Consider the following 15,427-nt stretch of genomic DNA (forward strand, 5'->3'; position numbering starts at 1 on the left):
GGAGGTTGATTCAGGAAGGAATTCAGTTCCTGAGCAGGAATAATCCTGACAGAGCTTTTAGGGGGGAGACAAAGTGACAGAGGAGTTACTAAAGATGGTCAGAGCAGTGTAACTGCAGAGCTGGGCTGAGGGCAGAGCAACAATTATGCCAAGGCGTGCGACACACACGGAGTGTTCAGGAGCCAGGAGCCCAAGACCTGAGGCATAATTATGGAGAGCCCGGAAAGGGAGTGGTGGGGAGGAGGCTGAGAACTGAGGCTTTTGGGCTCCCTCTGCAGATGAGCAACGAGATCATCCGCCTGTGCTGTCACTCCATCTCTCTGGACCGTATCTTTGAGGGCTATGTCTCTTCCAGCAAGGAGGACCTGCAAGGCTGCATTTCCTGTTGTCATTCGTGGAAAGATCACTACCTGCGTGCCGTCCAGATGCACACCCAGTACGATGGGTCCCCTAACATCCATGCATATCCTTGACACTCCCACAGAATTAAGGCAGATGCTTCTCATGTACTCTTCTTTTATGGAGCCTCTACGCCAAGCTAAGGTTCTACTTGAGGGTAGACATTCTGGCTCCTAGCCCCGAGGTCTCCTTATAGTCCATTCAGGAGCCTCAAGTGGCCTTCCCTCCTCCCACGACCACACAGACTGAAAGGCCACTTTCTAGAACTTGAGGCTGTGTCCTCTGTGCTTCTGGCTCACCTTGGGCCTCTTCTCTCAGGGTTGAGGGCAACTGTTCCTCAGGGTCTCCTTTCTGAACCCAGGCGCGCACAGGCCAGTATTGCATGGACAGACGCATCTGTCCGCTTCTGCTTCAGGTTCAGCCCATCTTCTCTCACACAGGTTCTCCAGTCGGGGCTGGGTTCTAGACCAGACCAGCATATTTGCTCAGGTAGATGCCTTTGTGCAGCGCTGCAAGGACCTTATTGAGGTAGGGAGACTGCCGGGGTGGGGAACAGCAGACCCTGAGTGCCCCGCAAGGGGCCAAGCAGGTGGGGCCAAGGCTCCACTTAAGAGTCTAAACCTGAGCCAGGCAGAGGTGGCTCACAACTTTGATCCCAGCACTCGGGAGGCAGAAGCAGGTGGAGCTCTGTGAGTTCGAGGCCAGCCTGATCTACAGAGCGAGTTCCAGGACAGTCAGGACTGTTAACACAGAGAACCCCCCCCCAAAAAAATGTCTAAACCTGGAACTTGGCATGTTGGCTCTTTCTGCACGATTGTGTGACCTCCTCCTATCACCTTTCTTCATGGCTTTGCCTGAGCATCTCATAGTTCATCCTTTAGCCAAACTTCACCACAGTGTCCTAGTTCAGAGACAGCTGAAGGCAAACCAAAGGACTCAGGACGCCTGGGTTCAGAAGAGAAAGAAGGCTCACACGATTCTCTTTTTAGGTATGCGAATGTCAGTACCACTTTGCCCGGTGGGAAGATGGCAAGCAGGGTCCCCTTCCCTGCTTCTTTGGTGCCCAGGGGCCACAGATCACACGGAACTTGCTAGAAATCGAGGACATCTTTCATAGGAATCTGCAGACGCTGCGAGCCGTCCGCGGGGGCATCCTAGATGTTAAGAACACCTCTTGGCACGAAGACTATAATAAGTGAGGGCCAGGGCTCAGACTATAACAGTCTGAGGCCAGGGCTGCGCAAGCGGGTGGGAAACAGGAGGCTCGGTGTGCAAAGGTCCCAGGATCTGGGTGGCACAGGCAGGAAGGTTGAAAGCTGAAGGCTGTGGTAACAGCTTAAGGCTGGGAAGGCAAGAGGAGAGAGAGGTAGTTAGTTGGTGGGGTTCTAGGTTCGAGCGTACCTTCAGGACATTGAACATATGTCCTGAAAATCCACACTGGCAGATGCCTGAGCCTCTGTAAAGAAGGCTAAGGAAGGTCTCGTAGCATTGTCTAGAGTGAAACAGCTTCCTGGCATAAAGCAGGCAGTCGTGTGGCTAACACAAGGGCTGATGGGCAGCACTTGGTGTTAGTACTCAGGCACCTGTTCCGGCCTGCCCTTAGGGTCCTGACAGGAACCATTCTCAGCTGCAGCCACTAAGAGCAAGCACCTCGTGTGCACGCTCACTTACAAAAGGCGGGCCCTTTGCACCTCCGGTCACTCTTCCACTACTCTTGTCCCCAGGGACCGGGTCTCTGCTCCCCCACCCCCTTCTCTGCCCCTTCTCTCTCTTCTTCCAATAAACCTCCTTCCTATGTGAGCCCTGTTGTATGGCATGACTTCTCTTCCCACCACTGTAAACAAAGTCGAACACTTGGGATGTAGCCTGGGCACTCAGGCTTGTCTGCGTCTGACCTTGCAGATTCCGTGCTGGCGTCAAGGATCTGGAGGTAATGACCCAGAACTTGATCACCTCAGCCTTTGAGCTGGTTCGGGACGTAGAGCACGGAGTGCTGCTTCTGGACACCTTCCACAGGCTGGCCACTCGCGAGGTGCGAGCCCCCGCCCCGCCCCCACCTCGAGGGCCTGCCTCTCGCTCTCAGTTCTGCCAGACTCTGTCCTGCCTGTACATGTGCCCTAACCCCGCTTGTTCAGTTGGGGTTTTCCCTCTGTTCCATCTTTCTGCTTCCGCGTGCGGCTGCCTCCCCGATGAGGGACGAAGGGCACCCACCTCCATGGAGCATGGCGTCTTGTTCCCCAGGCTGTCATGCGGACCTATGAGAAGAAGGCTGTCGACCTCTACATGCTGTTCAACAGCGAATTAGCCCTGGTGAACCGCGAGCTGAACAAGAAATGGCCCTACCTGGAGCCTTACATGGCTCAGTACTCTGGACAGGCGCACTGGATGCGGATCCTGCGGCGGCGCATCGACAGAGTCATGAATGTGAGTGTCCGGCCTCTTATAGCCTGTGTTCAGGGAGCCCGCAGTGCGTGCGTGCGTGCGTGCGTGCGTGCGTGCATACGTGTGCGTATGTGCATGTGTGTCCATCCATCCAGAGTCCTTAGAGGAGGGGGGTTAGACTCGATTACCTTGGTAAGCCATGGTTTGGCTTGCAGAGGTGGCAGGCGTGGCTAGTGGAACAGAGGTCATTTTTAGCATTTTGTATGAAGGTGGGGAGGAGACATAAGGCCAACATCTGGGAAGTTAGAGTAACACCTGGCGACTCAGAGACCTGGGCAGCAAGAAACTGCTCTCTCTGGGAGAACAGGGACAAAGCGGCAACAAGTGGGAATGGTTTTCAAAAAATTTTTTTATTTTTATTTTGTTCTAGGTATGGTGGGATATGCTTGTAATCCTAGCACTTGGGGAGCTGAGGCAGGGGGACTGTGAGTCTAGTCCAGCCTGAGTTATACAGTGAGAACCTGTGCCCTTCTATTTAGAAACAAACTTTTGGGGTGTCTTAGGATTTCTATTGCTGTGACAAAACACCATGACCAAAAAGCAAGTTGGGGAGGGAAGGATTTATTTGTCTTACACTTCAGCATTGCTATTTATCACTGAAGGAAGTCAGGACAGGAACTCAAGCAGGGCAGGATCCTAGAGGCAGGAACTGATGCAGAGGCCATGGAGGGTGCTGTTCACTGGCTTGCTCATCATGGCTTGCTTAGAGTACATTCTTATGGAATCCAAGACCGGCAGCTCAGGGGCGGTGTCCCCCACCACGGGATAGTGTGCTTTGCTTCCTCTCTGTTTGACCCTGTCCTTCCTGTAGCTCACCAGCCTCAGTCTCCTTGGGAGGCCAAGGCGTGTGCGTGTGTAAATAAACGCCCTTGTATGGCGGCTCTGGGTAAACGGGCTTCCCATCTGTTCTTCCCTCAGTGCCTTTCTGGTGCCCATTTCCTCCCCCATATTGGGACTGGAGAGGAGAGTGTCCACACCTATCAGCAGATGGTCCAAGCCATTGATGAACTGGTTCGAAAAACCTTCCAAGAGTGGACAGCAACACTGGACAAGGACTGCATTCGACGACTGGACATGCCACTCTTACGAATTAGCCAGGAGAAAGCGGGCATGCTGGATGTCAACTTTGACAAGTACAGGACCCACCCTAGCACCTTCCCCTGTCCTTGGTGCAAGTCTCCTCTCATTCTCCCAAGAACTTAACTCCTATCTTGCCCCCCCCCCCACCTCCCATCCACGGCTGTCTGCTGTATGTTTTTATTGAGGCTGGTTTTCTCTATGCAGTTCAGTCTGGCTTTGAACTTGTGATCCCTTGACCTTAGTATGGTACTGGAGTCACAGCTGTGCTCCACCAGGCTCAGCTGCTGTCGATCCCTCCTCTGACCTCAACAGGGTTTCTTTGCTTAGCTCTGGCTGTCCTGGAACTTGCTATATAGACCAGGCTGCCTCCGCCTCCCAAGTGCTGGGAGTAAAGGCTTCCTACCACGTCTTAATTTTAGTTTTACCTAGGTTGGGATTGAGTTCTTAGGTTCAATCTTCAGTACTGAAAAACAGAAAAAAAAAAAAGAAATTGGCTTTGCAGATTACTTAACCTAAGAAGCAAACAGACAACAACCAACCATGATTTTAACACTTCATTAATGTACTAAACTAGCGATGTCAGTGTTCTGCCACTAGATGGCTGTGACAGCCCAGCTAAGTTATCCAAACACTGATCCCTAGCCTGGCTTTTCCTAAGATCCTACTATGTCCTAAGCTTCAAAACAACAACATCTTCATACTTTCATTTAAAAAAAAAAGTAACTAGTTCATTAACTACTAAGAATATGAAGTGAGGTCCAGGTGTGGTGGCTTAATCCCAGTACAGAAAGCTGAGGCAGGAGAGTCTCAGGTTGAAGGCCAGCCTGGGCTGCACTCAAAAACAAAACAAAACAAAACAAAACCAAAAAGGAAAAACAAAAAAACAAAACAAAACCAAAAAGGAAAAACAAAAAAACAAAACAAAACAAAACCCCAAAACCCCGTAAGATCCCCAAACCAGACAAACTGAGCACTGTGTGCATGCTAGGAAATGTTTCAAAAAACAAAAACAAACAAGAAAGCAGGAACTGCTCTCAGAGACTGAACTTTGTGGTGACGGTTTTTTTCCTAATCAGAAGAGACAGATTTTGACTGGATTGGTTGGGCTTTCTCTTGCCATCCCTGTGCCTTGTGGTGAGAGCCAACTCCCACGCTCCTAGGCGGTGGTTCTGGTGTTGGCTTCAGCTCTAACATCCATATGTGTTGGACAAAAATGTAGAAGGGAAAGGGAGGTCCGGGGACAAGCAGGGCTGTGTCTCTCCTGGACAGCTAGCTGAAGGGGCCTGACGAGGGAGAGTCGATACCCAGGAAGGAGGTGAGAGAATGGAGCTGGAGAGACAGCACGAGAAGGGAGGTGCGGCCATCAGCTGGGGAACGGACATCAGAGGCCACATGGATGAGGAAGAGTTAGGGAGCACAGTCTGAGGAAGAAGACCGAGGTCTGGGATAAGTGTTTGGCCAATGATAGGTGTTGGACATCTGCTCTGGTGAGGTTCTCGGTTTTGTAGCTTTGGCATAAGGTAGAGACAAAAAGCACCATAAAAAAAAAAAAATGCCTGCAGTGGCTTTAGTAAAGGACCTGGGTTCGGTTCCCAGCACCCTCTTCTGTTCTCTGTTGGCACCAGGCACTCATGTGATCTGAATGCATACATGCAGGCAGACACTCACACACATAAAATAAATAAACCTTGCCTGGCGTTGGGTGCACACCTCTAATCCCAACACCTGGGAGGCAGAAGTACGTGTATCTCTATGAGTTCCAGGTCTAAGTAGGGAGTTCCAGGCCAGGCAACTCATATAGCAAGATCTCATCTCAAAACAACAATAACCCTCCCCAACACTTAAAGTTTTAAATTGTCTCTTACATCAATTTGAGATTCTGAAAAGAAGGAACATTGGGTCAGGGTTATATCATAACTGGATATCTACGTACTATATAAACCAATTTATAACTAGTTACACATTTATATAAACAAGCAGTTATAACTGGTTCTAATATTTGCAGGCACAAGATATATTCTCTGTTAGGCTGGACACCCCCAAAGGTGCTATGCTAGAGAGTCTCCCTAATGGACAAGTATGGGCTAATATGGGTGTGAACATACTTGCCTACTATTTGTGTTTTTTCCATAAAATATTGGAGCATAGGGCCAGTGAGGCAGCCCCAGAGCTAAAGGTACTTGCTGCCAGCACGGTAACCGTAGCTCCATCTCTTGGTGGACAGAGAGGGTTGATTCCCACAAGTTGTCTTGTGACCTCTGAACACACACACACACACACACACACACACACACACACACACACACTAAATCAATCTATAAATCTGAAAAATTACATTCATGATGCCACCAAAACTTAAAAACATTAAGGGATTATGTTCCAATCACAACATTTTCTCGTCTTAAATTGTTCATGTCAAGAGATTTAGTCCCGAGCTGTGAAGTCAGTTCCTTCTCTCCTCAGTGGTCAGCTAGCTTTTCTTTTCTTGTTGTCTTAGACAGGGTTTCTCTGTGTATCCTTGAGTGTCCTGGAACTATGCTGTAGACCAGGCTGACCTCAAACTCACAGAGATCCACCTGCCTCTGCCTCCCAAGTGCTGGAATTAGAGGCGTGCGCCACCACCTCCCAGCCGGTGCTTGGCCCGTGTGGTTAGGATAGATGCCTGCTGCAGTCATGTGCCTGGGACAGTTGTGCCCCACACTGCATTTTGTTGTTTGTTTGTTTGTTTGTATGTGGAGCACGTGTGAAGGTCCAGGACAGCTTGTGGGAGGGAGTCGGTGCTCTCCTCTAACCTGTGAGTCTCAGGGTTCTAAGTCTGTGGTCAGGCTTGGTGGTGGGCCCTTTACAACTGATCCATCTCCTTGGTCCCACCAGAAATGCCTTTTGCATTCTCTTCTTTATATTAGTGTTTCACACGCTCAAGCACACACACACACACACACACACACCCCAAAACTGTGGAACATTATTTACCACCTAGATTTATCTGAAACCCAGACAACAGCTAAACATTCCTTCTAGATAGAAGAAGTCTGTCCTTGGGCAGTTGTTTTCTAGAGAAATATATGGTACCTTGCAATAAGTTTTGTGATTTTTAGGGTAAAATTGCCTCAACTCAGTAAATAATGGATAAGAAAGAAAAGTTTGAGTTGACTAGACCCATAAAGAAATTGGAGGCAGTTTTAGCTCCCAAACTTAGTAGTACCCCTCAGGAGTGCAGACAGCCTTATCAGGCTTGCCCTTGGAGTTAGGTCTGCTTCCAGCATTGCAATAAGCACACTTCTGAAGTGTCCCTGACAGTTCTCAGAATTACCTACCTGTTAAGTCCTGGGAACCATCCACTCACTAATAGCGTTTATGTGACCCTACCAGGGCCTTTCCCACCTTATATCCCAAATATTTGAACTCTGCGACCCAAATGGGCTTTTACCACATTTTATGGCCAGACAGCTTCACGGATGCACTTAATGCTAACGTGTTCCAGATGTCCTTGGTGCCCTGGTTGAAAGAGCCGTGTTATCGCCCTGTGGAAAGGAGGGTGGACAGGGCGGGGCTGCCTGCTGCCTTTGTTCCCATTGTATCTCTCTCCTCCTGCTCCACCCCTGTTTTTACTGTGTCTGTTCATTCTGGGCTATCAGCACTGCCCTCAGCTGGCCTCACTTTGCCACGTGTATTACACGTTTGGGGATTCATTACAAAATAGTTACAGGAAAAAAAAAAAAAAAAGTAATTCCCAAATGGATTTTGAAAGAAGTTATATTTGTCAATCAAATAAAATTTGTGCTCTTGAATTTTATTGATAAAATTCTGTCAAGGCTGAACATCATTCTAAATTTTTTGTTGTTGTTGTTTTGTTTTGTTTTTAATAGGCTCGTTAGAGCAACCTCAGGAATTATTGTCCAATTTCATTCTGCTGAATGACAACATTTGATAATTTGCCTTCAAGTTATTTTTTGTAATCCTGTCAAGATGAGAACATTGAAGAGCTATTTTGGTGTGTTATTTGCCAGTATACTTGCCCCAGTGAGCTTGTCCTGATGTTTATGAATAGAGATAAATTCAACCACTCCAGTTTGGAAGCATAGGAGAAAGAATATATTTAGACTACCAGAAATGTCCCATCATATACTCACGCCCTCCACCCTCCCTCCTAGCTGTAACAGTCTTGATGCAATTGACTTTTCAGCATTGGTGACTGTATTGCTAGCCGCGAAGCCATGTCCATGTCCTTCTCCTCAACTGTAGTCAGAAATACTTGTTTTGATTCAAGAGAAAGAATCTTCTCTTAGCTTTTACCATAGCATATTGTTATAATTATCCTGTTGATCTCTTACTGTGTTTAATTACTTTCTTTTTCCTTTTGAGCCATCCTCTCACTCTGTAGCCTAGGCTGGCCTAGAACTTGGTGGCAAGCCTCCTGCCTCAACCTCCTTAGTGTTGGGATTACAGTCATGTGCTCCCAAACCTGGCTGCACACAAGTCTTTTGTTTGTTTATTTATTTATTTGTTTTCAAGACAGGGTTTCTCTGTGTAGCTTTGTAGACCAGGCTGGCCTCAAACTCACAGAGACCCACCTGCCTCTGCCTCCTGAGTGCTGGGATTAAAGATATGTGCCACCACTGCCTGGCCACGCCTAATTCTGAAATCTAACTTTTCATTGGTATGGATTTATAAGAAAAAAAAATACCACCCATGGTTTCAGGCTTCTATCAGAGGCCTTGAAACTGCTGCACCTGGATAAGGGGCCTGAGGTAGCTCTTTACTGGCTTGCATAATGTTTTGTCGTTAATAATTAATATTTATTTTTGCTAGCACACTGTTTATTGCCACTTATACCTACAAACTGACTAATAAAGTGCCTTCAAATAGTATTTCCCCAACCCTCTGACATGCTACATACACCATGGGCCTCAAAGTTCCTCAAGCTGCTTTATCAGTCAATGCGTTGTGCCTGGGAGACACTGAACTACCGCCTCAGCCCTCTCATTATTTATTTCTCTATTCATTTCCTCCACCTTCCTCCTTGTTGGTTCATATCTTTGTTTTGGTAACTTTTCAACAAATGATGCATGGTTTTAAGGTTTTGAGTTCTTGCATGATTGGCAGGAGCTATTTTCTGCTTTCGTATTTGTACATTTGCCTGGGGTTTTAGTATGGTTGAAAACAGTTTTCCCTGATTTTTGGCCTTTTCTCTTACCTCAAAGACAGTCATTAAATGTTAGTGACCCCCCCTTGCTCGCCCCCCCCCCCGTTGATTTGTGTTTCAGCAAGGCATTCATTTTGAATACATTTGAACAGCTTCATAAATAATAGCTATGTTAATGGAGATTTTCTGTGTTTAAAACACAAAAACAGAAACAAACTAGGATTTTAGTTTCCATGGTCTCACAAATAAATGGGCATTTGGAAAGACTTTTATTTTTTAATTACTCTCCTTTTAAGGTGAAAATAGAATTCTCTGGAAAGTTTAAGATGTGATATTTTGTATTATTCCTTGACTGTAAAACAGACAAAAAAGTGGTGTGTGTGTGTGTGTGTGTGTGTGTGTGTGTGTGTGTGTGAGAGAGAGAGAGAGAGAGAGAGAGCGCTAGTCCAGAAAGAGAAGGAACTCTGCAGTCATAAATATACAGGGAACCTTGATGGGACAGGTGAGTTCACATATTGTACTGCAGGAGGCAGATGGAGTTCTCGCCTGATGGCTTTACACTAGGGAGGGACCAGCTTAGGGAAGAGTGTGATTTCGGGTAGTGCCTTGAAGAGACAGATAATTGTTAGAGACTTTCCCCCACTCTGTAGGCTGCAGTTTTGCTCAAATGATGGTGTCTTTCTGTATGGAAAATTTTTGTCTTCTGGAGATCCCAATTATTAAATTGTTATCTCAGCGTCATTGCTGTTGGCATCCTGGTTCAAAAAGCCTTTCTTGACTTCAAGCCTATCCCCTATTCTGCCAGATTCAGAGTGTCTGGTCTTACAGTGAGGTCTGTGATCCACTTGGAGTTGAGTTTTATGCACTGTGGTAGAATGGCTGTTTTCATTCTTCTACATGTGACTATCCAGTTTGACAGCAATGTTTGTTGAAGATGCTTTCCTTTCTTTTCTCCAGTGTGGTTTTACCAGCTGTCAGGCATGGTGGCAACACTCTTTTAATCCCAGCACCCAGGAGGCAAAGTCTGGTAGATCTCTATGAGTTCGAGGCCAGCCTTATCTACTTAGTGAGTTCCAGGACAATCAGGGTTACAAAGAGAAACTCTCTCAGAAAACATACTAGAAAATAAGTTATCTGTAGGTGTCTGGAGTATGTCCAGGTCTTCAGTTTTATTCCAATGGTCAACATATCTGTTTCCACGGCGATACCTCAGTGGTTTTGCTGCTGTTGTTGTTACTGTCCTTCGCAATACAACTTGAAATCTGGATGAAGAGAGTGAGAGAGCAAACTGGGAATGACACAGGATATACGAAGCCTGGAGAGCCCTGACAGGCCTCAGGGCAGAATTCAGAGTGAGGCTGAACTAATCTGTGATTTTCATCAGCGTTGCTCAACTCACGTGTTCACATGGCTTAGCCTGGAGGATAATAGATTTCACCTACTCCCACCCCCCATAGGGAACTTGAAATGTCCGTAGGCCAGGCTAGTGTCCAACTTGCAGCGATCTGCCTATCTTTGCCTCCCAAATGCTGAGATTAAAGGCGTGCAAAAACATGGCTGGCTTGTGTTGGGGTTTTTGTGAGCCGTTTAGACTCAAGGATGAGAGTGAAGGCTTGGGATGGACTGTAAGTCAGTGGAGATGAGAGAGGGACCGTGCTCAGCATGGACCAGACTCTGAAACGTTGCCTCCATTCCCGGCACAGACAACAAATAAAAAACACAAAATAAAGGACAGCAGGGTCTATGGAGGGGGTGAACAAGGGAGGGAAGTAAAATCCATGGCCCAGAGGTTTTCCTGAGGCTGCCTGGATAAACTTGAAGCAAGCGCTGGTGAGGCAGAGAGAGAAAGCGGGCTCAGGCAGTGAAGGCTGCCTCCGGAGGAGCTGTGAGGGCCCCTGGGTGTGGCAGGGACGGCAGGCAGAATGGGAAGGGGGTCTCGGCAGATCAGGGGCAAAGGACACTTGGGACTGAGGCTCTCGTTAGCAAGTAAAATTCAATTTTATATTCAACATAGAATTCCCTCTAACACAACATAAAATTATCAGTAGGGTATTTTCTATTTTTTCTCCATAGAAGGTCTTCTCCATCTTATACCTCTGTGTCCTCTTTCCCCTGTTTTCTGAGAGGTTTCTGTTAATTTTCCTTTTTCCTTATTTGGATTTTTGAGTGCTTCTGCCGTCATTTTGAACTTTGTGAGTACCAAGGGTGGCAGTCTAAACAAGCAAGCAACCAGAGGAGACCGAAAGGTCTGCTAGCTTAGCCATGAGCGAGCAACAACAAAACGGCTCGTAGCTGGCCATGTGTATGCTGCAATATCAGTACTTGGGAGACACAGGCAGGAATAATAGGAGTTCAGGGTCACCCTCTGTGAGTTCAAGGCCAACCTGGGTAGCAAAATACAAAAGCAAGCAAACAACAGCTCTTGCAAATCAGAAAAAGAATAGATGTGAGTTCAAGGCCAGCCTGGTCTACAGAGCTAGTTCCAGGACAGGCTGCAAAGAGAAACCCTATCTTGAAAAACAAAAAAAGAAAAAAAGAAAAAAAAAAAAGAAAAAAGAAAAGAAAAAAGAAACCTGCCCCCCCCCCCTATTCTCACTGTAGGAAAGGACTGGAAACTGATGGAAGCGCTGGGGGGCGGAGGAGTGAGTTGAGGGGGTTCGTCAGCTCTTTGAGGAGTGTTCCCAAAGTCGTCATTATTAGATATTTCCTCCCACGCTGATCAGAGACCGCAGAAAAGAATGGGGTCCTTTCCTGGTGTACCGCACGTCCTGGAATACGTCCGGTCTACTGGCCGGAGTGTGGGTTTCTCAGCTCAGCAAGCGAGCAGAGCGAGGGCTGGGGTCTGAGCACTGAGCTGGTGCACGCCTGCTCACTCTCTTCCAGGCAAGGTCACCTTCTGCTCGTCTCAGCCAACCCGGCTGCCAGCACTCTACAGAGTCTGGGAAGTTTCCCACTGGCCTCACTTTCAAAACCCCTTCTAGAAGTTTCCTTGAAGCCGCAGTCCCTGGGGTTTTTAGAGAACTAGGTAGTTTCCTACTCTCCAACTTCCAGGACTTCTTGTTGTCCCCTGTACCCGTGTGGGTGTTCGCCCCAGACACCCAGAGATCGCTGCTGCTGCTCTCACGCTTTGGGGAAGTAGCGAAAACGCTGTCCTGTCTGCCTCGGTTACCTGGAAGGCCTACTTCACTTCTGTCACAAAATTCCTTCGGTGCTCCCGTGTGCTCCCACTCCGCACTCCAAGTGGCTGTCCTCCAGCAGTGCCCTCAGCAGCTCTGCTTTCTCTGCAGGACGCTACTGGTTCTCTTTGTGGAGATTGACTACTGGGAGCGGCTGCTGTTTGAGACGCCCCACTATGTGATGAACGTGGCAGAACGCGCTGAGGACCTGCGCATTCTCCGGGAGAACCTGCTCCTGGTTGCTCGAGACTACAATAGGTTGGCACCCGTCCTCCGTCCTCCTCACAGCCTTGGGTTTACTGTAGCCACCAGAGCATGCTGTCTGTTCCTCCAGGTTCCCGTACATCACGGTTCTTACATCCTGAAAAATGATTTCCCATTTCCCACTCTTACGGCCGTGTAGTTAATTCTATCCCTTAGTGGGAGAGAGCAAAAGTAACCAGTCCAGGGCACTCAAAACCATGACATTGAGATTTTGGGCATGAAATAATACCAGGGACACTGAAGCCAGGCCATGCTCCCCTCTAGGCCCATCCCTTCCCAGCCTTTGACTTGCTGGAACCCATCTCTGGGGTGAGATTTGGTCTTGGTTAGGAGCTGTTCCGGCTTCAGTAACAAGTATCACCACGGACTGGTGGCTTGGAAATAACCAAATTCATTGCTCACAGTTCTGGAAGCTTGGAAGGTTCACAATCAAGATAGGGGTAGATTCAGTGTCAGGTGGAGTTTTTTTTACCTCCTGTGTTTGTTTGTTTGCTTGCTTCATTTGTTGATTTTTGTTTGTTTTTGTTTTCCAAGACAGGGTTTCCCTGTGTAACTCTGGAGCCTGTCCTGGAACTCGCTCTTGTAGACCAAGCTGGTCACAGACTCACAAAAGATCTGTCTGCCTCTGCTTTCCAAGTGCAGGGATTAAAGGTGTTCAATACCACCACCTAGCTACCTCCTGGTTTCTAAATGGCCACCTTGCAGTGCCTTTCCATGGTAGAATGAGATAGGAGTTGTATTTGGTCTCTTACTCAAGATGCCAAGCCCACTCAGGACAGCTTCAGCCTTCATGTACGAAGCAGTTCCCAAGGCCTAGTAATACCACAGCAGGAGGGAAGGTTTTGACAGGGAGGTTTCAGGAAGACACACTCTTACAGACCTTTTTCATGGCAGTGAAAGTCCAAGGGGATGGAATAAATTGTCTGGAAAGGAAACATTCATTGTGGTAGCCTTCAGCTGTATGTACCTATTTCCATTTAAATTACTGATTTTAAAAATTCTCTTGGGCGCTGGATGGTAATGAACAACTTTAATCCCAGCAGTTGGGAGGCAGAGGCGGGCGGATCTCAGTGAGTTTGAGGCTAGCCTGGTCTACCGAGTGAGTTTCAGGACAGCCAGGAGTGTTACACAGGGAAATTCTGTCTCAAAAAACAAAAACAACAAAACTTCCCCTGGCCTAGGCCACATTTCAAGCTACATATGACCAGTGTTAGACATTTTACACTTTATTTATTACATTTATTAAATAACATGTATGGTGTTTTCTCTGTATACCACATACAGGCCTGGTGCCCAAGGAGGCCAGATCCCCTGGTATCAGATCCCCTGGGACTAGAGTTACAAATGATAGCAAATCCTCATGTAGGGACTGGGAATTGAACCAGAGTCCCAAAATCAAGCACTCTTAACTTCTGAGCCATCTCTCTGGTCCTGCTGTACATGTAGCGATCAGAGGATGACTTGTGGGAGTCAGTTCCCTCCTTCCACTGTGTGGGTCCCAGGAATTGAACTCAGGTCTTCAGACGGTGTGGCAAGTGCCTCTAACCACTGAGCCCTCTCACCAGCCCTCTGTGTATACCATTTTCATGATTGCAGTTTCTTTGGGGAGCCCTAGGCTAGAATGTAAGTTTCAGCAACTGCCAAGTTTTCTGGCAGGAGGAGAGGCCTTCACAGTTTTCTCTACCAGCTACCAGTCTTCTGTTTCTCATACACAGGATTATTGCCATGTTGTCCCCGGATGAGCAGGCCCTGTTCAAAGAGCGGATCCGATTCCTGGATAAGAAGATCCACCCAGGGCTGAAGAAGCTGCATTGGGCCCTGAAAGGGGCCAGTGCCTTCTTCATCACAGAGTGCCGCATCCACGCCAGCAAGGTAGGCTGCAGCCGCTGGACACTAATGTCTATAAGGCTGCTGGAAAGGCTGACATATCAGTCATCAACACCTGCACCTTTGGTGATGGAGAAGACCCTGGGAGGCATTATAAAGTAAATTAAATATGCTGGGGGGGGGGAGAATTCCCTCCTCCCCAAAATTTGGTGCTAGGAGTTAACCCCAAGGTCTTACGTATATTTTAGCAAGAAAGGGAAGGATTTTTTTTTTTTTTTTTTTAACATGTCAGAAATTCTGACAGGAGGCTAAGTGGAAGCAGAATCAGGTCCAGAGGGCCTCAACCCAATCCCGGGGAGGAATATGCAAGGTGCCTGCAGAGTTGGAGGGCATGTGTATCTCAGGTGTCACCTTGACTCATGCATGGCCTGACCCCAGGTGCAGATGATCGTAAATGACTTCAAGGCCTCCACTCTGACCATTGGCTGGAAGGCTCAGGAGATGTCAGAAATGCTGCTGGTGCGCATCACTGGCAAACGGGTGTACAGAGACCTGGAGTTTGAGGAGGCCCAGAAGGAACACCGGATAGCTGTACAACAGAGATTGGTGGACCTGCACCAGGATGTGGTGGACATCATGACCAACTCCTACGAAGTATTCAAGAATGATGGCCCCGAGGTAGGCACCCTGTGACTAGGGTTGTGGTAGGGAACCCACACACCCTCCCACCACACTACAGCTCTCGGGTTCTTTCACCGGTGTGTGTGTTTCAAATATCCTACCCTGGTCCAAATGCAGCTCGCTTTTGGTGTTTGGAGTCTCCTCTGGCAGCATTCAGGATCTTGCCTCTGCGTCTTTGAAGATTTATTCTTAAGTTTATGAGTCTTTCTGCCTGCATGCTTGTGTACCACATGTGTGCCTGCAGCACTTGGAGGCTGAAAGAGGGCGTCAGGCTGTGAGCTGCCATGTGCCTGTTGGGAACTGAACCAGGGTCTCTGCAAGAGCAGCCAGTGCTCTTAACAGCTGAGCTGTTTCCAGCCCCCCAGGGCCCTGCATTTCTGTAGCTGTCTTGCTTGTCTCCCATCAGCTGGTG

The 15,427-nt window shown here is 47.9% G+C and overlaps 1 protein-coding gene across 1 annotated transcript in view; it reads left to right on the plus strand.

The window, feature by feature from the left end:
• The window catches only part of Dnah2 (dynein axonemal heavy chain 2), a 110,181-nt gene that overhangs the window by 24,460 nt on the left and 70,294 nt on the right, over nucleotides 1–15,427 (plus strand). Inside the window, exons 8-16 of the mRNA XM_051181595.1 lie at nucleotides 279–436; nucleotides 840–927; nucleotides 1,389–1,594; nucleotides 2,302–2,431; nucleotides 2,641–2,823; nucleotides 3,760–3,974; nucleotides 12,355–12,501; nucleotides 14,223–14,379; nucleotides 14,773–15,012. Of these exons, the coding sequence (XP_051037552.1) occupies nucleotides 279–436; nucleotides 840–927; nucleotides 1,389–1,594; nucleotides 2,302–2,431; nucleotides 2,641–2,823; nucleotides 3,760–3,974; nucleotides 12,355–12,501; nucleotides 14,223–14,379; nucleotides 14,773–15,012 (1,524 nt within the window). The remainder of the gene's footprint in view (nucleotides 1–278; nucleotides 437–839; nucleotides 928–1,388; nucleotides 1,595–2,301; nucleotides 2,432–2,640; nucleotides 2,824–3,759; nucleotides 3,975–12,354; nucleotides 12,502–14,222; nucleotides 14,380–14,772; nucleotides 15,013–15,427) is intronic.

Source organism: Phodopus roborovskii, unplaced genomic scaffold, assembly GCF_943737965.1.
Source record: "Phodopus roborovskii unplaced genomic scaffold, PHOROB, whole genome shotgun sequence".
In the NCBI taxonomy this organism is placed as follows: Eukaryota; Metazoa; Chordata; class Mammalia; order Rodentia; family Cricetidae; genus Phodopus; species Phodopus roborovskii.